General features: G+C 49.5%; 1 protein-coding gene across 9 annotated transcripts in view; it reads left to right on the forward strand.

The window, feature by feature from the left end:
• Positions 1-24,297, forward strand: part of celf6 (CUGBP Elav-like family member 6) — a 102,334-nt gene extending 78,037 nt beyond the window's left edge. For 6 of the 9 annotated variants that reach the window (XM_023819656.2, XM_023819660.2, XM_023819662.2 and 3 more), the window contains exons 6-13: positions 2,081-2,248; positions 2,513-2,660; positions 4,854-5,003; positions 5,750-5,812; positions 6,424-6,504; positions 7,865-8,008; positions 12,442-12,590; positions 18,054-24,297. In XM_023819656.2, the coding sequence (XP_023675424.1) occupies positions 2,081-2,248; positions 2,513-2,660; positions 4,854-5,003; positions 5,750-5,812; positions 6,424-6,504; positions 7,865-8,008; positions 12,442-12,569 (882 nt within the window). In that variant the 3' untranslated portion in view covers positions 12,570-12,590; positions 18,054-24,297. The remainder of the gene's footprint in view (positions 1-2,080; positions 2,249-2,512; positions 2,661-4,853; positions 5,004-5,749; positions 5,813-6,423; positions 6,505-7,864; positions 8,009-12,441; positions 12,591-18,053) is intronic. The other 3 variants (XM_023819663.2, XM_023819664.2, XM_023819665.2) reach the window with 1 other exon arrangement.
• Positions 24,298-24,616: the final 319 nt, after the last annotated feature.

The following is a 24,616-nucleotide window of genomic DNA, read 5'->3' on the forward strand; positions in this document are numbered from 1 at the left end:
AACTGATGTTACTTAAGCAGAATATCAATCCGGTCCGCTGATATTTACACAGCGCTAATATGCGAATTGTCTGCTATGTTTACTTCAGTCTTTACTAAACGCGGGTGTCCTGAATGCAAAATGGTGAGGGAGTGTATGTTTGTTTTGCACTTTTTCCTGAATCTTATTGCATTTTTCAATTAAAACCCTGAGGCTTTCTCTTGCATGCAAAAAAAAATCTGACAGCCAATCTTTTCATGGTCTGGCTGCCTGTTTTTTTTGAAAATTAGGTTCATTTTTGAACTTGTGATGAGTCTCAACGCTGCCCGTGTCAGAAGTGAGGGCCCCCCGCGGTCTTCCCATCATGCTCGGCAAATTCACTTGCCTTCGATGTGGTCGTTCCCCCACAGGTTTTGTTTATTTGCAATGTCGGGACGTTTGGCTGCAATGGAGACACTTTTATATTTAGGTTTGTGGCATCTTCGTTCAAAATGTGAGAGCTGATTTTTGCAGGATGTAAACTTGGTTTATTTAGTTTTTGGCTTCTTTTGGGAAACAGGTTTGACATGATCCTAACCCCTTCAGATGCAATGCAGTGCATTGGTCTATTTGTTTGCCGTAGATATTGTGTTTCGTACATGCAGTTCAGCCTGTTAATTTACTGCCTGGGGTGTGTTGCCTGGGCCTGTTAGTTTGCAGTCTGGGAGACATCACACCTACATAGACTGGCTTGTTTACTGTATGTGATGCGTTACATGAACAATGACCTGCCCTGACTGAACATGCCCCTCAAAGACATTGAAAACATGAACAGAGAAGCTCTTAGAAGCAGTGAATCGAAATGTAACATGCCAGCCCCACCATGGGGGAGCCCCGCTCGGCGATGACCTCATTCGATCCACCAGTCACACCCCCCTCCCACCCCAGCCTCAAGAAGCTGGGGAAGGTCACACGTTTAGGGATAAGGATATGGACTGGGGGGGGGGGGGGGGGCATGATTTAGAGGTGTGCCGAAGCTGGGGGCGGCCCCTTAGCAAAGCGCAGTATGAAGCACCCCCCACCCTCCCCCCACCAGCTCCCAGACAGATGTTGTCTTCTGTATTTTCAGCACAAGGCAAGGGAGAAATTTTGACATGCTCCCCCCCCCCCCCCCCCACTACTGTAAACTTGATTACAGTTAAATTATATGCAATTATAAAACTGCGAACTGTTTCTCAGAATATTCCACCAAAGTGGATCTCTCCATGAAAACCTGAGCATTCCCACACACAGCTTAAAACACGGCAGATACTAAAACGTGTCTGTTTCGCAGAAAAAATAAAACAGCTTGGTTTTTGGGGACGCTGAAGGGTTACCTAAGTGGCGTTTAGGGTGATGGAGTGTAACAGGGACGGAGCGGCCTGCTGCTCTGCGCCCCCCCCCCTCATCGCCTCCGCGTGACCCTCACACTTTCAGTGTGGGTTTCTAAAAGCTCGGGGAAAATGTAAATCGGAATCGCGGCAAGTTGTATGAAAGGAAAAGTGCAAGCTGATGATTACGGGATGCTTTTCCCGACCTTCCCCTGCCTTTGTGTCCGTGCTCTTGCCGGTGGCTGGCCCGTGGCCCCCAGCCGGCCGCCCCCCCCCCCATTGTACTGCACGCAGCCCTAACGAGACCGTGACATCGCCTACATCCTGCCGGCGGCTCCCTGATCCCTCCGCCGACTTCAGAGGATGGGCGCACGTCGCATGGGGAGCTGGGGGATTGGCTGGCAATCGGCTCCCTTGGGGGTTAATTTAATCCAACTCTTTAAGAGGGAAAGGGGGCATTCTGTGTTGGGCCTTTCTGACCGCCGTGCTGGAGGAAGTTCAGACCCTTGGGGTGTTTTGGTGGAATTTTTTCCCCAGACAGATCCACAGCTCTGTTACAGATGCGCTGAAATCTGCTGTGTGTGTGTTTGGCCAGTGCAGCAAACAGCCAATGCTGGATGCAGGAGATGGGTTATCCCTCCCCTGTGCTCGTCCCAGATGTCCCGTCTGGGCCCCCCCTACCTGAGGCTGACGCAATTCGCTCCATCGGGGGGACCCGGCAGCCATGGTCTGGGCCTCTTGTGTCTCGTCAGGGGGCATCTTCCAGCCTGGTGGTGAAGTTCGCCGACACGGACAAGGAGCGCACCCTCCGGAGGATGCACCAGATGGCCGGGCAGCTCGGGATCTTCAGCCCCATGACCATCCAGTTTGGCGCCTACGGGGCCTACACCCACGCTGTAAGTGATAGCTGTGCATGGCAGGTGAGGAAACGTCATCACACATCGCGCACACACACACACACACACACACATCGCACACACACACACACACACAGGCACGCGGCTCAGTGTCATTAATTGTCATTTTATATGTAGTTCTAGTTTTTCGAATGTGAATCGGGACGGCTTAGCCGCATTTAGCATCAGCATAAAGGAGACCAAGGGCTTGGACCTCGTGGACACAAAGGCCTGAGCTGAGAATGTTAATGTTCTGATGATCTGTTGTACTCTCTGTCTCTTTCGCAGCAAATGATGCAACAGCAAGCCGCCCTCATGGCTGCAACCCAGGGCTCCTACCTGAACCCCATGGCAGCCATCGCCGCAGCACAAATGCAGCACATGGCGGCATTCAACGTCAACGGCCTCGTGGCGGCTCCCATGACACCGTCCTCAGGTAGACAGCCGCGCCCAGTCCTGCCCCTCCTCAGGTACACAGCCGCGCCCAGTCATTCCCCTCCTCAGGTACACAGACGCGCCCAGTCCTTCCCCTCCTCAGGTACACAGCCGCACCCAGTCCTGCCCCTCCTCAGGTACACAGCCGCGCCCAGTCCTGCCCCTCCTCAGGTACACAGCCGTGCCCAGTCGTCCCCCTCCTCAGGTACACAGCCGCCCCCAGTCCTGCCCCTGCTCAGGTACACAGCCGCACCCAGTCGTCCCCCTCCTCAGGTACACAGCCGCGCCCAGTCCTGCCCCTGCTCAGGTACACAGCCGCACCCAGTCGTCCCCCTCCTCAGGTACACAGCCGCGCCCAGTCGTCCCCCTCCTCAGGTACACAGACGCGCCAAGTCGTCCCCCTCCTCAGGTACACAGCCGCGCCCAGTCGTCCCCCTCCTCAGGTACACAGCCGCGCCCAGTCGTCCCCCTCCTCAGGTACACAGACGCGCCAAGTCGTCCCCCTCCTCAGGTACACAGCCGCGCCCAGTCGTCCCCCTCCTCAGGTACACAGACGCGCCCAGTCCTCCCCCTCATCAGGTACACAGCCGCGCCCAGTCGTCCCCCTCCTCAGGTACACAGAGGCACCCAGTCCTGCCCCTCCTCAGTTACACAGACGCGCCCAGTCGTCCCCCTCCTCAGGTACACAGCCGCGCCCAGTCGTCCCCCTCCTCAGGTACACAGCCGCGCCCAGTCGTCCCCCTCCTCAGGTACACAGCCGCGCCCAGTCGTCCCCCTCCTCAGGTACACAGCCGCGCCCAGTCGTCCCCCTCCTCAGGTACACAGCCGCGCCCAGTCCTGCCCCTCCTCAGGTACACAGACGCGCCCAGTCGTCCCCCTCCTCAGCTACATAGTCATGCCTGCAACACTTGAATGAAGTACACAGCCATTCCTATAGTTACCTTCCTGAAGTCTATGACCACGCCCATGGTTAACCCCCCTGGGGTATTGGACCACACCCATGGTTAACCCCCCTGGGGTATTGGACCACGCCCATGGTTAACCCCCCTGGGGTACATAGTCATGCCTGCAACACTTGAATGAAGTACACAGCCATTCCTATAGTTACCTTCCTGAGGTCTATGACCACGCCCATGGTTAACCCCCCTGGGGTATTGGACCATGCCCATGGTTAACCCCCCTGGGGTATTGGACCACGCCCTTGGTTAACCCCCCTGGGGTATTGGACCACGCCCATGGTTAACCCCCCTGGGGTATTGGACCACGCCCATGGTTAACCCCCCTGGGGTATTGGACCTCACCTTTGCACTTTCCTCTGTGGCCCACATTCCTCTGCTTGGCTTCCTGCAAAGGTAGATTGCCCATTAATAATGAAATTATTCTCTGTGTGGGGGGTGGGGTCATAAGCTCATGGTGTCGCAGCCAAATGACTGTGGGCTGGCAGACCCAGTGAGCCGTCAGTGTGGGGGGGCCAGAGCTGTGGGTGCGCCAGTGTGCAGTCAGACAGGAAATGGGCACCTTTTGGCTCTCGCCCGCCAGCATAATGCCACTCGCCCCGACAGCCCAGGGGCTTGTGCCAGACCAGCCCCGTTTCGGGTCGAGGAGGCGGGTCGAAACCAGGCCAGTTCCCGTGGCGGGACGCCTAGGGGTCACACTGAGTGAGTGCAGTCGGGACCCTTACCGTCTCCACACGGCTGGTGGGTTGTCCTCTTGTTGCTCGGCAACCAGTCCATCCGTTAATGTATGAGCGAGGTCACCTCGTCTAAAGCCAAAGGTGTGTGTCCCTCGCTTCCAGGGAGCACGAGACCCCGTTTCATCGACCCTCGCCAAGTCAGCTGATTACCTGGGGTTTGGGGGGGGGGGGGTGATTGAATTAAATCGAGTGGCTTCGTGCTACATCCAGCTTTTGTAATCCAAAAAATGCACGTCCACTAATGTAATGCCTATCAAATTTAATCCTGTTTGACTTAAATGTCCTTCAGGGGGGAGGGGGAGGGGGGGCGCTAATAATCCCTTGTCAAGGGAAGGCGTTGACAAGGTGACAAACCTGGAATGTACCTTGAGGGAACAGAGCCCGGTAATAGACAGATAGCTCTAAGCCCCCGGGTCCAATTAGAGTGGTCTTGTAGCTCCGATCGGGTCAGACACGAGCCCCCCCGCTGGCCTCAGCGACCCGGTTCTCCTCCGTCTGCAGGCACCAGCACCCCCCCGGGGATCAGTGCCGCAGCCGTGCACAGCATCGCCGCGCCCCTCGGAGTCAACGGCTTCAGCGCCCTGCCCCCGCAGAGTAACGGGCACCCTACCTCCGAGCCCATATACACCAACGGGATCCATCCCTACCCGGGTGAGTCACGTGTCGCCGCAGCAAGCTTTAATCGGCGCTCCCCTGCTATGCTGACAGCCCCCCCCCAGGGCCTATAAAGCATGCAGGCCTGTGTGTGTGGAGGCACAAGGCCTCGCTGGTCCGGTAAGGGCAGGATGGTCACCAGCCCTTTGGAAGTCAGAGACTCCATTATATAAGACAGCTGCAGTGATAATGAGCTACAAAGTAGCTTGTTTGCTGTGTGGTTAATATTTGATGCAGACATTTGTGGGAGGGAGAGTTTTATAGAACTGTGAAATATGATATTGCTAGTCGCTCTGTTCTACCCCCCCTGCTGCGGGGGGGCATGTTTATCCACTGTTTTTGTTGTTATTTTTTTTGGTCCCTCTTCCTCCTCTCAGAGGGAACGCCAGAGGGTCGATGCATTAACATACCACTGTCTGCCGTAAAGATTATAAGAGAGGGGGCGGACGGGGGGGGGGGGGGTCGTATTTTGGCCTGTCTGTTGTCAGTACCTCGTTTTTAATGATGTAATGCGGCCCATTAATAGGAGGGGAGACTATTCTTTTGTGGGTAGGACACCCCCTCCTCTGATGCTGCCTAGGTCCTCTCTGTACCCCCTGCCCCCCCTCCCCCTCCCAGCAGGACCATAATGTTGTGGACCACAGCTTTGAGGGAAACGCAGGGAGAGAAAGGACTATTTTAAGCCGCTCGAAAAGAGTTTGCCCTTCTACAAAAGATCCACCGTTCTCTCTTTCTGTCTGCAGCACAAAGCCCAACGGTGGCCGACCCCCTCCAGCAAGCCTACACTGGGGTACAGCACTACGCAGGTACCCCCTCCCCACCCCCGCCCCCTGCTGGGAATCAGTGTTCATTACCACAGAGCACAATCTTTTCTTGACACTCACAGCTGACTGCACTGGCCCTTTTAAGCTCGATTGGAGAAGTTTTACCTTGACATTGCATTTAGCCGGTGGACTGGGGCTTTTGCTCTTGCACACACGTAGGTATTTCACAGCCTGCCGCATTGACGCGGCTGAAGTTGAGTGCTTCACTCAAAGGTCTAACAGCAAAGAACCAGCCACTCACCATTTACAGGAAATACCCAAAGGCTTACTGCCCTGATTCGGGCTGGGACACGACCCGCTAATCGAACCTGGAAACATAACAGGTGACTCTGATTGTGGCCGACGCCCGCTTCCCGCCGTTCCCCGAGCCCCCGCTCCCCCGCACCCCCGCACCCTTAATTGCGACGGCATTATTCCGGCACTGATGCGGGGGCTGCCAGCACGTGTTGGGCAGCGGCGCCGGTCTATTTGTCCACCAGTGAGCGAGTATGGTACAGCTCAAGGTTGTTTTGTGAAACTGAAAACAAGTGTGAAATTTGGAGTGTAATCCGCTCCCCCCCCCCCTCCCACCCTTCCACTCTCCCTCGCTACAGCAGCCTACCCAGCCGCCTATGCGCCAATCAGCCAAGCGTTTCCACAGCAACCAGCCATCATTCCCCAGCAACAAAGAGAAGGTAAGAGAGGCCCCTCCCATCCAAGATAAAAGGTGATAATTGCCCTGTTCCATTCTGGTGCTCCATGCATTAAATTAGCAGAGCGAGGAGGTAACTGGTAGGCATGTGCACTGCATTCGCTCCATAGACGTCTGGAAGGGGAGGAGTCTCTTGGTTTGTTTTTATTTTGAGAACACAGGCGGAGATGGGCATTTGGTGAACACTGCTCTTGTGAGACTACCACGATGGTAGCTGGGGCACACTGGCTGAACCGTAACTCATCTGCCTCGAACCTCACTGTAACGTTGATCTTACACGGTGCCGTGAGGCTCTCCGCACATCCCAGTGTGAGGACATCTCATCTTGTTTTATATCGCAGCTCAGAAGCTGGTCACACTGCCCAGGCACAGGAAAGACCTCGTTTTTAAATGCGGAGGTGAAGAGCCACAATTGGGCTGTGAGAGTTCTGTCAGTTGTGTCAGTGGGTCGAACGAGGGAGGTTCTTACATTGTGCGGTGAAAGTCTATAGCGGTGAAAAATCCTCATAAAACGTGTGTGAATTATTAAAAGGCCTGATGGGGTCTGCAGAGCTACGCTCTCTGTTTCCCCTAAATCACTCTCATGTCTTTTTAAAGACTGTTATTCAGTCAGGTGCTGCGCTTAATACCTTTCTGAGTGAGAGTGTCTGGTGGCTCGGGGGGGGGGGGGCACCGGAACCTGGCTTTGACGAATCGGGACGCCGGCTAGCATGGCCACAGAGGAGGGCCAGGCGGCAGAAGCCGGGGCAGGCTGGCACGCTTTCTCAGGCGACGCCAATCTGTTCGTTATTTACCGCCGTTAAGGGCTCGGTAAACAGCTGGGCTGCGGTGTTTGCGGACAGCTCCGCGGGTCAGTCTCACGCGTCCCCGGTCCCCAGCTACTGTCCTTTCCTCTGCTGTCAGGTCCCTCCCCTTTAAGCTCCCCTTGTTTTAAAGGGACGGTAGCCCAAATCTATGTTAATAAATCGCCATGTGGCAGGTCATTTCCGTGCTTGGCTGGGCGCACCCTCACTGCAGTGATATTCACCATTTCGGGAAGTTATGAGACTGAGGGAAACTGTCCCAAAGCAGATCTGCAGCCAGCAATATGTACCTGTATTATTAAAGTTTAATTATGTCATTTATAAAGCATAAAGCAAAGGACTCCAGCCCTGAGTCTGTGTGTTTCCTTGTACTTCTCTCTGTTCATCAGAGAAATACTGTATTTGAGATGAGAGTTTTGGGAGCCACTTAACAGGTGGCAAATATGACGCACACTGTGCTTTTATTAGTGAATTTGGCTGTTTTGCCACTCTGCCCACCAACCCCCCCCTCCCTCCCCCCCCCCATCTGCCTGTTTCCAGGACCAGAGGGCTGCAACCTGTTTATTTACCACCTTCCCCAGGAGTTCGGAGACGCCGAGCTCACGCAGATGTTCCTGCCTTTCGGTAACGTCATCTCTGCCAAAGTTTTTGTGGACCGGGCGACCAATCAGAGCAAATGTTTCGGTGAGTGGGACTCGCCTCCGGAACCGGAATGGACTCGTTCAGGAATCCCACATTATCCAATGCTGTGGCGAGACCGATCGCTTCACCAAGATCAGTAAAGTCGTCCTTGCTTTGGATCACCTCTGGGGTTGTCAGCTTTCCTGTGCGCTGGCCGAGGTGAGGGGGGGGGGGGGGTGGGGTGTCCTGAGTGCCCAGATCAAGGTGCCCTGTAATTCTGGGATGTCGTGTCTCCCCTAATACCAGTCATAGTGATTTTAAACAGCGTGTTTGGCTTTCTGGCTGACCTCCCCCCAGAACAGGCCTGTGACCTTACCAGCCGCACAACGCAACCCAACCCCGGCAACCTTTCTGAGTTTCGGTCACATGACCAGCCCCTACAGCCCCTGGGCCACTGTTCAAACTCCCGTCCTCGCCGATTTCCCCACGCTTGCCTGCCAGTACCGTAGCGCCGTGGATCTGTAAGTCCTCCTGTCTGTCTTGGTGTGCTAGAACCGAGGACATCGCCCTTTACTGACCTCCACAGGGTGTCTTATTCAGAGACTAAAGTAAAGATATATGCCAGTTTTTGAATACAAAAATAAGTGCATTAAACATGCTAAAATGGTGCTACGATTCCCCTATAGAAGTTGGATGGAAATATACGAGCGGAGAGTCAGCGCCGCTGCCCTGCGCTGATAATGAGCCTCGGAGAAGATTTAAAAAGCTTTCAAGGCAGCTCAGGTTGTTATGTCTTGATGTGCCATTACTTCATAACTGGGGGGGTTTGCCCGCAGAGTGCTGAGACCTCGGGCGTCATGCGCCACACTCAGTGGGGTAAATTAGCCAGACAAATGGAGGAAGCCCCACACTTATCTCCGCCTGTTTTTCCTTCCCGTTGGTCACGTGACACTCGGGAGTCCAGGCCGGTGCGACGGGATTGGACGAGCCTGTGGTTCCCGGCATCGTAACCCGAAAACCATGAAAACGGCTCCGAGAAGAGCCGGGGGGTGAATTAATGCTCCCGTCTGGCCCCGGTCACGCCTTCCGCTCCGGCCGCTCAGACAAACAGCTAAAGCGGGCCGACAGCGCGGCGGACGGGCGAGCGGGGAAAGGTCGCCTTCATATTCCTATGACTTCCCGGCCTCCCCCACGGAAGAGTCAGCTTAAAAAGGTTTATAATGAATTGCGATCTCGAGCCAGGGATCAGGGTCCTCGGCGCCTGCGACATATTTATTCCCTCAATATTGAGGTTTGGGGGGTGGGGGGGAAGCAGGCGAGATGAGAATAGCCTGCATCTCTGAGTCATATTAAATTAATAAGGATGGGTTTATAGGGCTTTACTTAGAGGTTATATAAGGTGTTAATCCCGCTCCAGTAAACGCAGGTGTCATCAGCCGGGGGTGGGGGGGTGGGGGGCAGATTCGGGGGACTTGCCCTTGAACGCCGTGAACTGGCGTACGGCGGTATGAGGGGGGGTGGGGTGGGGCGGGGGTTGTCTCTGTGTAGGTCAGGATGTTTGCTAAAAAATCACAGAACTGAAATCGAGCAGGAAATTCCCAGGGAGGTGCCCGCCCTCCTTCCGAATGGGACAGCGTTCCCATGCAGAGTGGGGGGGCGATGGGAGGGGGGGGGGGGGGTTAACTCTCTCGTAAAGTCGCAGGACTCAGTCTTTAACCCTTTGAATGGATGGCAGTCTGTTATTATTCTTGAAACAGCTGTAATTTAAATACATCAGGCCTGTATGACTTGGGTCACGGCAGCAGACTATGGGGGATGTGTGGAGCCTCAGAAAGCGGCTCATGCCTCATAAAGTGCGTCTTATGGTGGCTTAAAGAATTACAGGCACATACAGGTATTCGGGGCTTTAATTTATTCTCAGCCAAAGCATCCTATGTCTTTTAGCCATTTAATCCACTTCCTCTGTCTCTCCATCCTTTGCCATCTCCCCCACAATAGCATTTTGGGGTGAAAGTATATAGGACTGAGGTTTATTAAACCTACTCCGAAGAAATGGGTTTATTAAAGGTCTTTTTCTCTTCTATTCTTTCCTTGGCCTCCTCTCCACTTCAGCCAGGTCCCTCATTGTCTCTCCTCATCTCTCCTTGTCGCTCTTCAGCCAGATCCCTCATTGTCTCTCCTCATCTCTCCTTGTCGCTCTTCAGCGATGTCCCTCATTGTCTCTCCTCATCTCTCCTTCTCGCTCTTCAGCGATGTCCCTCATTGTCTCTCCTCATCTCTCCTTGTCGCTCTTCAGCCAGGTCCCTCATTGTCTCTCCTCATCTCTCCTTGTCGCTCTTCAGCCAGGTCCCTCATTGTCTCTCCTCATCTCTCCTTGTCACTCTTCAGCCAGGTCCCTCATTGTCTCTCCTCATCTCTCCTTGTCGCTCTTCAGCCAGATCCCTCATTGTCTCTCCTCATCTCTCCTTGTCGCTCTTCAACGATGTCCCTCATTGTCTCTCCTCATCTCTCCTTGTCGCTCTTCAGCCAGGTCTCTCATTGTCTCTCCTCATCTCTCCTTGTCGCTCTTCAGCGATGTCCCTCATTGTCTCTCCTCATCTCTCCTTGTCGCTCTTCAGCGATGTCCCTCATTGTCTCTCCTCATCTCTCCTTGTCGCTCTTCAGCGATGTCCCTCATTGTCTCTCCTCATCTCTCCTTGTCGCTCTTCAGCCAGGTCCCTCATTGTCTCTCCTCATCTCTCCTTGTCGCTCTTCAGCCAGGTCCCTCATTGTCTCTCCTCATCTCTCCTTGTCGCTCTTCAGCCAGGTCCCTCATTGTCTCTCCTCATCTCTCCTTGTCGCTCTTCAGCCAGATCCCTCATTGTCTCTCCTCATCTCTCCTTGTCGCTCTTCAGCGATGTCCCTCATTGTCTCTCCTCATCTCTCCTTGTCACTCTTCAGCGATGTCCCTCATTATCTCTCCTCATCTCTCCTTGTCGCTCTTCAGCCAGGTCCCTCATTGTCTCTCCTCATCTGTCCTTGTCGCTCTTCAGTCAGGTCCCTCATTGTCTCTCCTCATCTCTCCTTGTCGCTCTTCAGCAATGTCCCTCATTGTCTCTCCTCATCTCTCCTTGTCGCTCTTCAGCCAGGTCCCTCATTGTCTCTGCTCATCTCTCCTCATCTCTTTGGTCCAGCTAAATCTTACTCTCTGTCTCTTTACTTTTATGTGTTACTTCTGCTTTCACTTCATTTGGTTGGAATACAGTTAAATTTTATTTTAATTTAGCCAAGCAAATCTTTGATCAAAATGGCCATAGATGGCTTAATTTTTATGATTCATTCTGTTTATACATAAACCAGTCAAAAGTCTTTACACAACAGAGTTTTCTTTTTTACCACTTTTCCATTTATTCCATAAATTGTAGTTTTTTTTTATTCTTGTTAAGCATTGGAAAGTTGTAATTGTGAATGAAAATATAAGTCAAATAAAACAAATTTCTTTTTTAGCATGGAGAGAGTATGTAACAGTTAATGTCTGACATCCTGTTACCTGGTTGTGTGGTGATGGCAGTCAAATTCTAGGCTGTCCTTTAACTTTAAATGCAGCAGTTAACTGTTTCATCCCATAAAACAGAGCAGTATTTAATGTCCCTTGAATGCCTCAAATTTTCCCTGCTGTTGTAGCCGCTAGCGGAGGCTACTATGAAGAATCAAAAATATGACATTTTTTTGTAAATAGAAGTACTCAAATGGTGAACATATTGTGAATTTGTTAGTAAAGAACATTTAGTTTATTTCTAGTAAATGTTTAGTGAATAACATGTGAATAAATGTAGAAAATCTCAGTAGATGCAAAAAACATTTGACTGGTGGTGTAACTCTGGACATCGGAGCATTGGATGGTAAAATCAGACCTTAGAATCCACTCTGGGTGAGATTATCAGTCAATCAGTGTCAGTAAGAACCGATCATTTAATCAGTGGGCAGTGGATTAAACTCATCAGTTATTGACAGCTCAGGATAATCCCACCCGCCACAGGTTTAAGGCTTCATTTCCCCCATTACTAGATGACATTAATGGTTATCCAATACACTTCTTCTTCCAGTTTGAACCAATAGCATACTGGGCATAAATCCTAGCCCTTAACCTGGTACACAGTCGCTTTAGTTTAGGCCTAAATGAGGCTGGACCAGCCTATCGTTTCTTTGCCAGACGGTGGTGGTATTCGTGTGGGGTAACGCGGGTGGTGTGCAACTCGTGGTGGACTCGTGATCAGGAGGTCGGCGGTTCAAATCCCATGCTCAGCGCAGTGGTTTCATTGCTGGGGTCGTGAGCAAAGCTCTTAACCCCAATGGTCCCTGGGACTGACTGGCCCCGCTTTCTCGATTGCTCGTCGCTTCGGATTAAAGTGTCTGCTAAATAAATAAATGTAAATGTGATGTAAAGATAATACCCGTCACGACTCCTGTGGCCGCCCTCGTTCACTCCCCTGCCCCCCCCCACCCCCCTCCCCCAGGCTTTGTCAGCTTTGACAACCCGTCCAGTGCCCAGGCCGCCATCCAGGCCATGAACGGCTTCCAGATCGGCATGAAGAGGCTGAAGGTGCAGCTCAAGCGGCCAAAGGACGCCAACAGACCTTACTGACCTTGCTGCCGTCCGCGCCAGGTGAGCCCGGCCTCTGCCGTCCAATCGAGAAGAGGCCGACCCACATCGTGCGGGCAGGCGACCTGGAGTACAGCACAGTGCACTCCGACTGATAGCAACGTAGACAGTCGCAGGAAAGTCGGTCACGTCAGTGACTCTGTACGTTTTACATGCAACGGTGACTGAGGAAGCGTTAAAACACACAACACACCCTTTCAGTACAGACAAGGCTTTCAAAATCCAATCGCAAACTGCCTTTATTATGCAGTCAGAGTGTTTTTTTCATTATCGGTTTCATCGTAGTGTATTTTCTCTTCCGCTAATTTGGCCTTTTGAAGTAGCTTTTGTGTACCTCCGGTAGAACATAAAATAATGAGAGCGACAGACGGCAACCTAAGGAGGTCCTGTTAGACGGGGGCAGACTTACAGCATTCTTTAATGCCGTGACATATCGAGCGGCGGAGACCGCGCCCTGCGAAAATAGATCAATGGCATGAATAATCTGATAAGTGTGAGTAAGCTGAAAAGTATAATAATATTAATGAAATTATATCAGCGCTGCTGTGAATAATTACGCAGTATTAAAAATGATCATTTCAAAGCAAGCCGTCAATACCGGCACAACAATCAGTGGCCTGAAAAATTGGGTAATCTAGGGGAAAGTAGGCCAGTACTACAATAGCCAGTAATAACATGAAAATTTTGAAAATGACAATAATCACAAGTGAAAAAATGTCCAAAACAGTCCACTTCAAATGGTGAAAGGTCTGAAATGGCTGTCGCAGAGGGGCCGCAGGAGGGAGGCCGGGAGGGGAAATGAAAGAGCGGGCGACGCGGGGAATCATTTTGACACACCCAGCGTGTGTCTGACAGCAGCCATTTCAGACTGAGGAAACCATCACCTGAGGGAGAAGTGGACTGGCTGCAGGGTCTCGGCCCAGTTCGGCTCGCCCCCAAAAAGACCCCAATTGTGTGTGGTACTGTCTCCCTAAAGACGCGGGGCTGTTTAAAATGTCTGCCTTCATGCCGTTGTGGTCCTGTCTGTTGGCCTGTCGCTGTCTTCCTCCTCATGTGTCTGTGTTCTTTTTAACCATTTTCTTCAATGAATCACTTCTCAAACCATTATCACCAATCCAATACTGCTTACACTTGTACCTGGACATTCACTGAAAGCTCATCCAAGCTGCACTTACGCCTAGTCGACTCTGTGACAGCTGTATGTTAGTAATGTGCTATTCGCCTCACTTGTACGTTGCTTTGGACAAAAGTGTCTGCCAGATAAATCAAATATAAATGTATGTTGGTTCACAGACACAGTGGCCGCTGGTAGCTTAGTGCTGCCCCAGTGGCTGGTCAATAGGTTTGCATCATAGGTGAGTAGAACTTGCGATTTAAAGATGGCTGCCATGTGCCTCTGTTCATTTGGCTCTGTGTATACAGACCCATGAATATAAATAGTGTAAGCAAAGTCTCTTCATAAAAAACCTGTTTTAAGAACTGTGGGGTAGCTGCTGAAATGGAAATAACCATGTTTCTTTCAACACTTGTATTATAGTATCTGATGTCAATAAACAGGCAATGTTTATATGCATGCAACAGCATCAACAGTCGATATCTGTGTTTATCATGAGTCAACGGCCTTTTGATGTGAAGGGAGCTTCTGTTACACACCAGGTGATTGATCTGCTGAAATATCCGTCCCCGCTGTCAGCTCTGTTTAGATATCAGAAGCTCGCAGGTCTTGCGCTTGTCGTTGCCTTTGCAAATCTGAGACCGCAGGTAATCAATGCATATCTGTCACAGGAGATTTATAAGTAGTCCACGTTTCAGAAGCTCGAGCCTCCCAGAGATACACTTCGATTCTGGTCACCTATTTGATGTCGCGCTTCTGGAAGCTGGTGGAACAGGGACTCAACTGACGAAGAGTTTAGAAGTAACAGACAAACACCACGTGGACTGACAGTCATGGGCTGTTAAAGCCGCACACACACTCACTCAAACGCGTATTTTTTGTTAGTAGTCGTAAATATATATGGTAACTATTCCAGTTGATGTAGTGAATAACTCTAATTGCGAATTAACGAATCAATCATGCGGGCTAAATTGATATGATTGATAACGTTTTATAGCTATTTCAGAGGTCGGATTGAATCAAACATGATTTGAGTAGCCAAATTGGTTCTAATCAACAGATGAACAATTCATAAAGAGACAAATGCACAATTAAATGGAGCCAGTTCGTCGAGTGAATTTTCACCTTTTTCAAAGGGGAGCTCACTCCTTCATAATCTCTAAGTTTTTTTTTATTTTCTTTTTTTTGTGTGCACTATTAATGTGTGATCTGCAGGAAATTGGGGAAGGAAATCCCATTGCATGTTTTCTTCTTTTGCACCCGGCCGGCCTGCAAAGCCAGCAGGTCAGTCGTGGCCCCGGACGGCCTGCCTCGCTCCCGTTGTCTAGCCGCGCTGCACGGGGAGAAAATAAAACTCGCACCTGTAAGTTGAACCCATGGTGTCATTTTATTTTGAATGACGTCATGTGGAGGGACTGTGACACAGTTGCATGGAGTGGTCGTCGATTGTATAATTCAGTATTCTCTATATATTCTCTTTTTGGCAATGTGTGCAGTGCCGTTTAATTGCCTTTTGATGGTCAGTGGGTGTTGTAAGTACATATGAAGTGGCAGCTGACTGGTTGATCATGATCGGCCGTGAACTTTGACCCGTTTTTTTGCTGTCGTAACGTGGGCTTGTGTGCATTTTCTTTATTTTGTGAAATTCCGTGTGTTTGCTATGCAACAACACCTTCCTGATATATATATAGCTTCTCCACAACAATGCTTGTTTGTGTTTGATGCCGACTTCCGCTCTTGTTACGCCAGCAGTTGTAAAAGGACGGCTTTCGTTGGAGCTGTCAGTGTTCACGGTCGGGCTACAGGGATACGCGTCTGAGGAGGGAGGATGTGATGTCACGGGTGGATAAAGCCAGGCCTTGCCCATCCACCGACTGCGCTGATTCAGAGTCGCTTGAAGCTTTCGGCATTCAGCGGAACCACGTTTGGGAGCACAGCTCCGTCCTGCTTTTGTTTGCATTATACCGAGGCCTGATTCTGTTTATCTGGGAAGCTTTACCACTAACACTCTTGTCAAGCGGCAGCCAACTTGTTGCACGCCAAATAATCCGGTGCTACAGCTAGAATTACAGCTCAATAACCCACAGCTAAACAAGGGACTCCAGTTTCCCTGTGCCGCACGGGGCCAGCGGATCGCCACGGAAACAGGATGCATCTCTCATTTAGAGCGGTGCTGTTGCCTGGAAATGACACGCATATATATTTGTTATTAATACGGAATTGCTATTATTATTATCCGTCCAGCTGGGGAGCTTCAGCAAAGGGTCTCACAGTCGTTTTCTGTCCTTTTTGAGCCTTTTATGCTGACAGGTGATGTGACAGAAGGGGTGGAAGCATGAGGGTCAGGGAAAACACACATGTCTCCTCTGGAATATTCCAGCATTAAGGCCCCGTTCGTAGAAGGGACTCTCTCTCCTGTTTCCATGGGGCAACACTAGGAAGGCTGTTAAGCTTGAACAGGCACAGGTTAGTGGGCTTTTCAGCCATCCCTTCTGGTGGCGTTTGTGCATGGGTGGGGCCACAGAGGCACTGGTCCCAGCTGGAAGCTGATTGGCCCCCAATATACCCGCTGCCCTGTCACTCATAGATTCAAATAATATCATTGGCTACCAACAAGGTTGGCCCTTCTGTATCAGTAATGTCCCCACATATAAAAAAAAAAATCATCCTAGAATCGCCCCTGCCTCTCCATGTCCCCCTTAGGTCCACCTCAGATACAGTTCAGTGACCGTGCTCGTAAAGAACCAATCAGAATCGAGAGGAGATCTGTTGACGTCGGTATAAGATAAGGATGTATGCAGCAGATAATGTGCATCTTCCCCATCGCTGAAAGCGACACGGAAAGATCAAACTCCTCTTCTTAATCCCTTTATTTTTCCACTCTAAAACTGCTAAGGCTTGTGATTTAGGCCCAGTACATTTTTACAGTCACTGTATTTCTCTGTTTCTTTTTTCACGGCCATGACATCTGTGCACCATCGTGCTGTTTTTCCTTCCTTTAAACAGATGAATTCCACCATCAGTAAACATGACAGAATCTTTTTTTTTTTTCCCCTGGAGATAAAGCACATATGTGCCACACTGGTGGAAATGGGGCAGCAGCTCTATCGAGGCACGGCAGCGCGGGTGCCATGGCAGGAGGCGGGCAGGGGTCAGAGTACCGGCCCGGGACATTCCTGCCATCCGCGAGGGTATCCGTTTGGGGCGCATTCTTCAGCGCGGCACCTCTGCCGACTGAAGGCTACGCTTTCCAATGGCTGAGGAAAATAAAAATCTCCTCCACTTAATATTTGCTGGTAATGAATTGTACTCGTACCGATTGAGGATTTAGAGGAAACGCTTTCAAAAAAAGGTTTGGCGAAAAAAAAAGGACAAAACATAGAGGTTCTCAGCCGTAAGTAATGAAGTGATTACTTTCCCTCCAATTACTGTGCCATGTAAACATTACAGCATTTACCCGTGTTGTTGTTATTACGGTTTGTGTTGTTTCCATTCACCTGTAGCACATCCTGTCCTCTGTGTCCCCTCTACTCCTGATTAGATTTACAGCAGCCTCTGACAGTGAGCTGTTCGCTCTCATTAATGCTCCCCATTTCAGTTACCCTTCCTGCTGATTATTAATTGTGTCTGTCTGTCTGTCTGTCTTTGTGTGTGTGTGTATGTGTGTCCCCACAATGTGCTAAAAAGCTGTTATTTTGACCTTGGGGGGACAATTTTGTAAAAAAAAAATTGAAATAGAATCAAAAAACAAAAAATTTTGTTTGGTTTCTTATGGTTAAAGTAAGAGCTGGGTAGGGGTTTGTCATTGTTGTCATAGTTGGGTTAATTAATGGAAATTTCCCACGAAGATATAAATACCTAGTGTGTGTGTGTGTGTGTGTGTGTGTGTGTGTGGGTGGCTGGGTGGGCTATGTATATATACCAAATGTTCTTACAATGTGATAAAAGCTTATTTTGACCTTGTGGGGACATTTCTTTGGTCATCAGAAGGAGAAACTCAGTTTTATAAAAATCTATGAATACAATCAAAAAACTAAAAACCAAACAGAATCTTGTACTCTGTTTGGTTGTTTATGGCTAAAGTCTAGGGCTGGGTAGGGGTTAAGGTTCTCATTGTTTGGATTAGGGTTTTTCTTATAGAAATGTATGGATGGTCCCCACAAAGATATGTGTGTATGTGCATGTACCTCTGTGCGTGTGTTCGTGCACATGTCCGGGTGCTCACATGTATGTGTCTTGGCACCTTCTGGTGTGTGTTCTGCACATGTGCATGTGTGTCCACCATGCCCCACAGTCTGACGGCTCTCTCTCTCTCTCTCTCTCGCTCTCTCTCTCTCTCTCACACCTTGCAGGATGAAGGACCACAAAACCTTATTTCCACAAGTGCAGTATAAGTGCAAAGACTTCTTGCTCTGCTACATATCATGAACAAAGGTTGATCCCTTGGTTATTCAGGAAAGAAACAGAAGAATCGGGCGACTGAAAAAAGGAAGCAGGTTTACTCTTTTTTTGCCTTTCCCCCCTCGTCTCCCTTCCCTGATTTTTTTCTTTATAATTTTTTTTCACTGTACCTGGAGGAGGAGTTTACCAAGACCGAATTTCTGCTGCTGATTTTTGAGTCCGGATGGAAGATTGCAACACACAGATCATGCACGAAGCACGTCCTCTGGACACGGACGATCACACAAGCACAGAAACACACACACGCATACCAACACATGCTCAAGCACACACAGAGACACATGCACAGAGAGAGACACACACACATGCGCGTGCGCACATGCTTGCGCGCTTATGCTCTCCACAGCTGGCTGGCTTTTTGGTTTTTGTGCCTACACAGGTATCTGAGAGCCCTAACTTCTGGGCTTTCAGGGTGAGTTATGCTCTGGACAAAATGGACATAGAAGAGGAGAATCCAGGATTATTTACACACATCATTCCTTAGAAAATAGGGACCAAAGGACTAAATGCTTTTTAAAAGATTATATATATATATGTATGTATGTATGTATATATAATCTCCAAACTCTCTTACCTTGTAGCTGCAAGTATTACAATTTAATAGTAGTTAGATTAAACAAACCATTAAATCAGTATCCAGTGGCTGAAATATGGATAAAGGATAAGATTAAAGAGCTATAAAAGTTAAGAAAATAAGATGTAAAAAATAAGGGTGGAAGGAATGAAGATGATTTGTTCTGGTAGCCATTTGCTGTAACAGATAGTCTAGCAAAGTAGTCTAGAAAAGTAGCTTTGCAATTTTTCTGGCATTTTATTTTGGTTTAAGAGGAAAAAAAGAAAAAAAACTTGTTGGACTTGTGTAAAGGTGGGGACAGCAGTTTGGGCCATCCCAGGCCTACCTGGGCCAGGAAGGACGTAGACGTTTGGCCACTGGATACCTCGCGCATCTCGGTGTTCATCTCACCACAGCTATCTGACAGCTACAAAAAGGAACTATGATGGGAACGGAGGAGAAGAAAAGCGGGTGGGGTACAGACACTGCGCCTTCCCACGTAGCTCAGTGTTCAAGCGACAATCTACTGAGAAGACCAAGCGAAAATGACACAGTGTGCTTCTGTTTTTTGTTATTTTTTTGTACTTTGACAGGGAACGTGCTGTCATGAAATGTATTTAAAACAAAAAAAGAACAGATTTTGCAAAGGAGTTCATGGACAATGAAGAGAAAAAAAGTGTGAGAGTAGGAGTGACTTGATAGCTACTGCAACTGCCAAAAGAGAGGGAAAAGAAATAGGACCAGAACCACTCGACTGGCGTGGAGTTACGTAACATCTATGAGCCAGCAGAGGCCAACGGCAGACTTTTCGGGGCTTGAGAACTGGCAGAGCGTTGGGGAGCTGCACGGTTGAGGGCAAACGGAGCTCAACCTGGCAGATCGATCCACACCGGGGCCTTGACCTCTGACCTCTGCCACCGAGACGACACAATGCCAGAAAGAGCGACAACACCAGACTGACAGCTTTTAGCACTAATACCGCTTTGTCATCGTGTACCTATGCGGGAGCCCCATCACGATCCCAACAACCAGCTCTCTTCACATTTTCTATAACAAGCCTGTGCTAAGACATTCTGATGCTGCATGATGCAGATTTAATTCCAGCCTCCTGTAAATCTAGGCCATTCCAAAGCTGAGAGGCGGGAAAATAACTGGACTCTGCCGTCTTTGCCGGACCCTGCGCCGCAGTCTCTAGCCAGCCTAGTCGCGGTGTCACAGCAGCAACGCCGAAACAATATAAGAGTATCGCTTCAATATAAGAATGGTATGCGCCGGCTCCCACCCCCCCCCCCCCCAAGAATGTCTCGCTTAAAATGCTGTTATTTATTCATGTATGTGTTTGTTCATCTTCTACTTGGGAGAGTCTTATTTAACCCTTTTGCCGAGGTCGGACTAGAACTCATAGGTGCCAAACCGTTTTGTTTGTGTTATACTGGCAAGAAGGGGAGACATCTCTCTCGAATTGGGACACCTTCAAAAAGCACCACGTGTAAAAAAAGAAATATTCCCTGCCAAACACCAGCGGACTTTGGGTCCTGCCCCCGGCAGAGGCAGGCTGTGGCCAATCGGCGGTGGAGAGAATGAAGCTTCAGTGTGGTCCAGAGCGATGGGAGCAGAGGTTAAGCTGATGTCAACTGCCCAACCCAAGCTGACCTCTGACCCCTAGCCTCTCTCAGCCCCTGAGTTGTGAACCTTCCCTACATGGACGGAGAGGGAGGGAGTTGGTGCTTCGTCTCAGACTCCCTGGGACCAATTCCATGTGAGCTGAAGTCCTCGCGTCTTTTTCCGAAACTTGTCCGTCACCCAGACCGTGATTCTCTCCACTGCCCACTCCCCAGCTGTGCACCTGCTCCTTCCTGATGATTTCTGGAAACTCCTGAAACTTCCTCGCCATTCCTAACGGCCGCAGCACTGCCGGAGAATCCGGGTGATAAACTCAAACACAGTTACTGTGTCCCGGAAACCTCCGGAAAAAAATGCGCTGCTGCATGTCTTCTCCTAAAAGGTTCTCGTAACATTATGATGCCTAATAGTCTTTTAAATTCTGTATTCATCAACATTCCTCCTGTATGCGTCCATGGCTACTGGCATTCAAGCGCCGCTATGCTGTGTGCCCTCCAACATCGCCTCCTGCTGGCTCAGGCCGGCGCATCACCGCTGTTTCTCCGATGGCCTTCGGAAGTTGTTGTAGGTTAGGGTCCAATGGTTTATCTAGCCTTTTTAATCAAATATCCATCCCTTTCACATATGAATTCCTAACGGGTAATTTCTTCCACTTTATTACGCTCGCCATCTCTCCCTCCCTTCCCCCACTTTCCCTGTGAGACATTTTGTAAAGCCATAATTATATACTTTGAAAAATTGTGAAATCAGCCATGTTTTTTACATGAGTACAATTATAATCAATGTGTCATTGCTTCAGGCTAATGCCGCTTCCAAGTGACAGCAGAGGGGCCCGGCTGAATTGCCACCTGATGCTTTGACACCTGTGATATTTCCCTGTAATCTCTGACAATGCCTGCGATACGGAAATTATTGATGCCGGCTACGTACCTAATGAGCAGAACCTTATTTGTAAGCCCGTCCAGCCGCGTGCATAAGCTAGCCTTTCGGAAATGAGGGGGACGCGTCTGGTCGACTCGTCCGGGGTGATAACGGGGTGAGATGAATGCGAGAGAGCATCTTTGTCTTCGGGAAAATGAGCCCTTCGACGTGTCTGTTGGTACAGGCTGTACATCGGACTTTTTCCAGATAATATTGGATTGTTAGGCGCTACCAATGCTAAAATCAAGTCGAATGAAAATTACTGAAATTAACCTTTTTTTATATAAAACACAGAGCAGGCATCAGATCATTTCCATATGGCAGTAAACAGTTTATTTTACAGCTTGTCTGTGTATAATTCTTCCGCTAGCCAATAAGTGGAAGGGATATTCATAGCAAAGGTATCCATATTAATGTAGAGTCGCTCAGATTTATTCATTTTGGATATTTGATTAAAAATGCTATAGTGTTTAAACTAAAATGAAGCAACCCCGATTTGATCCGCCTACTCGGATGCAAGGCTTGACTCAACTATGGAAATTAATGCAATGGCGCACTTTTGTTAATTTTGCAATTAACAGATGCTGGAATCAATATAAAGGAAACGTATCAATATAGGGGAGCAAAGGGGAGCTGTGTTCAGTTCTGTGGAACTTAGAGGACGCAGTGCTCCTTGGGGTGTACAAAGGAACTGGCCTGGGCCATGTAGCTAAATATGGCCACCAGAGAACATCTCCCAAGCGCCTCCATCCACAAGTCGCCATTTCTGTTTGTCCTTTGGTCTTTGCCCCTGACAGAGAAACCCCCTTCTAAAATGTTGTCGTTCTCCCATTAAACTGGCATTAAGAGACTCGTGAAGCGAGTTGCGTTGCTGAACACTAAGGAGATAACGAGCGGTGGTAGCGTACAGCCGACCTTTTCTTCCGTTTTACATGCGCCCTCTGTTGCCGCGGTAATTGGGTCCAACGGCGGTAACGTGCGGCGCCAAGGATAAGGCGACATAGTGCGTTTGCATTCTAGCTGTTGCATTTCCCGTGCCGTACGCCAGCGAAGCGAAGGACGATTCCCATGGGGACCTCTGGCAGTCTACAAGCAGTCAAAGAGGACAGTGGATAGTGCTCAACAGTACCCCCTGTAGGGCGGGGTGTATCAGTGTTGTGATGTTTGCTCTTACTCCCAAACATGTAGAGTTTCCTCTAGCTCCAGTGAGAACTCTGTCTCCCACCGCCTGCTTACCAAACACCAGCATCCATAATTAGCCTTTATTCTGTACTGGGGGGGGGGGACGGTTTGGGAAACAGGCTTAGGAAACTAAATGACATGCAACATTTAATCCGAGTGCTCCTTTCCCTAAGGCGCTCTTATTACGCTCGTACTGAGGGGAGCATGCCGTAGCAACGCAATTCAGGGGGGTCGTGCCATGACTCGCCCGCCGCCAACTCACGTGTGGGAATGGTCAGCCTCCGCAGCCCTTAGAGGTCGCAGATTACGAGATCACATCCGGTTCCTTCTGATGCATGCTGTATATTTTGCGCACTTCCGAGCAAACCTTAAGATAAGACGCACGTTAAGCGTTGCTGCATAATTACACCGGAGTGGTCTGTCAGATAGTTATCTCTATGCTTAGCTGCCACTTTCACCTGAGGCGGCTTCCTAGTTAACAGCGTTAGACTGTATCCATCTGTACAGTCAGATATTACCGGGGTGATTAAAGTCACTAGTTCAGCAGTAGTCATTTTAGGATCCCTGCGTTACCACCCACTCACCCTTCTAATTCCTTAACCACAAATTTGCTCTGATACCCAGGCTTATGAGATGATAGGGTCTTTCAGGAGGATTACCGTTTTGCACATGCCAACACTGCGAGGACGGGTTGCATAAATAACAGCAGCCTGACGTCAATCCAATCTGTCGGTTTCTCCTTTCACACTTAGAAGATGATTTTCTCTATGTGTGTGTGTCTGTGTGTGTGTGTGTGTGTGTGCGTGCGTGCTGGGTGTTATGAATCAGCTGACTGCTTTTGTAAGAATAATCCTAAGAGTTTGTCCCCTGTAGAAAAAACTGTGACAGCCCCTGATTTTACTATGTATGTGCTAAGTATTACATATCAGTGGGTTGTCTTGTATATAGGGCTGGCCCTGAACAGACATCGATACGGAGAGATCCAGGCAGGAATCGTTATCTTTCGGACATTCACATTGTTTTCTTCTTTGACAGTGTAGCAAGTAGAAAGAGTAGAGACGTCTAGTATTAAATCATACATTAAATAAAAAGCACAGGGTGAATTTTACAGCTTCTCTGATTGGCTGCAAACACGTCAGTGTCAGATTCTGAAAGGTAATCGAAAAGTCAATTCTGCGAAACTGCAATTCATCTCGAGCTGAATGTATCAGCGATCGGTCCTACTGCAGCTTTCAGATCCGACAAACAAACAAGAAAAAAGGGCTCCGTCTAACGGCTCAGGTTTTGGTCAGGAACATCCCCCTTAGTGACACCTTTCTCTACCGTTGAGTTTGAAGGCGGATTTCACGTATTTAATGAGGTACGTTTGAATAGCGGTGGTCGCAAGGGGTTGGGGAACAGATAAACCGTTGGAGAGAGAGACTACCTGATATGGCAGGATCTGGTGGGTCATTCTTCAGAGTCACCCGCGCCCAAAAATAGCAGGTGGTAATTGTCAAAGATATGGAAGCATCCTGCTAATGGCTGCGAGTGAAGAGCTAATTAAAGGGAACTGTTGCACAGAGATGGAGGGAAGATGAGCTTGCAGTGGGGATTAATGCTTCCTGTTTAATTGTTTAAGGTAATTTCTATGAAGAGGATTTTGGCAGACGTCCCTTCTTCGAAAAAAGGGTGCGACTGACTACAGCAGAAAGGGGGCGGGGGAGAATTTGGTGGGTCTGTGACAGCAGGGCACCAGACCATATGGAAACCCCTGGAAAATCACTGGGATGCTCAGGGTACCACGCACAGCGATGTCACAGGGGGTGCCGGATTTCTGACCCTCACCCGTCTGCCCATGACGGCCACCGGTGAGGTTGGGGTTTGGGGGGGGGGGGGGGGGTTGGGTGGGTGAGTGTCCAGTCAGCAAAGGCAGATGGGAGTCGCTGAGGTCACAGTTTTTGGCGAAGTGCTGTTTCTGAGCGCTGTGGGGACTGGGTGTGATTCAGTGTAGCGGTGATAATTTTGTACTACACTAGAGGGAATTTTTAGTAGGGGGAAACAATGCCTTGCATTTATCAGATCATCATGTAGTTTTAAAAGGAGACAGAGTAACAAAAAATGTGCTTGATACACAATTGTCATTTAGCATGATTTATATGTAATCATGTTAAACAAGGATCCCAGGATTTAGTA

This window comes from Paramormyrops kingsleyae, chromosome 11 (assembly GCF_048594095.1).
Source record: "Paramormyrops kingsleyae isolate MSU_618 chromosome 11, PKINGS_0.4, whole genome shotgun sequence".
Taxonomy (NCBI): Eukaryota; Metazoa; Chordata; class Actinopteri; order Osteoglossiformes; family Mormyridae; genus Paramormyrops; species Paramormyrops kingsleyae.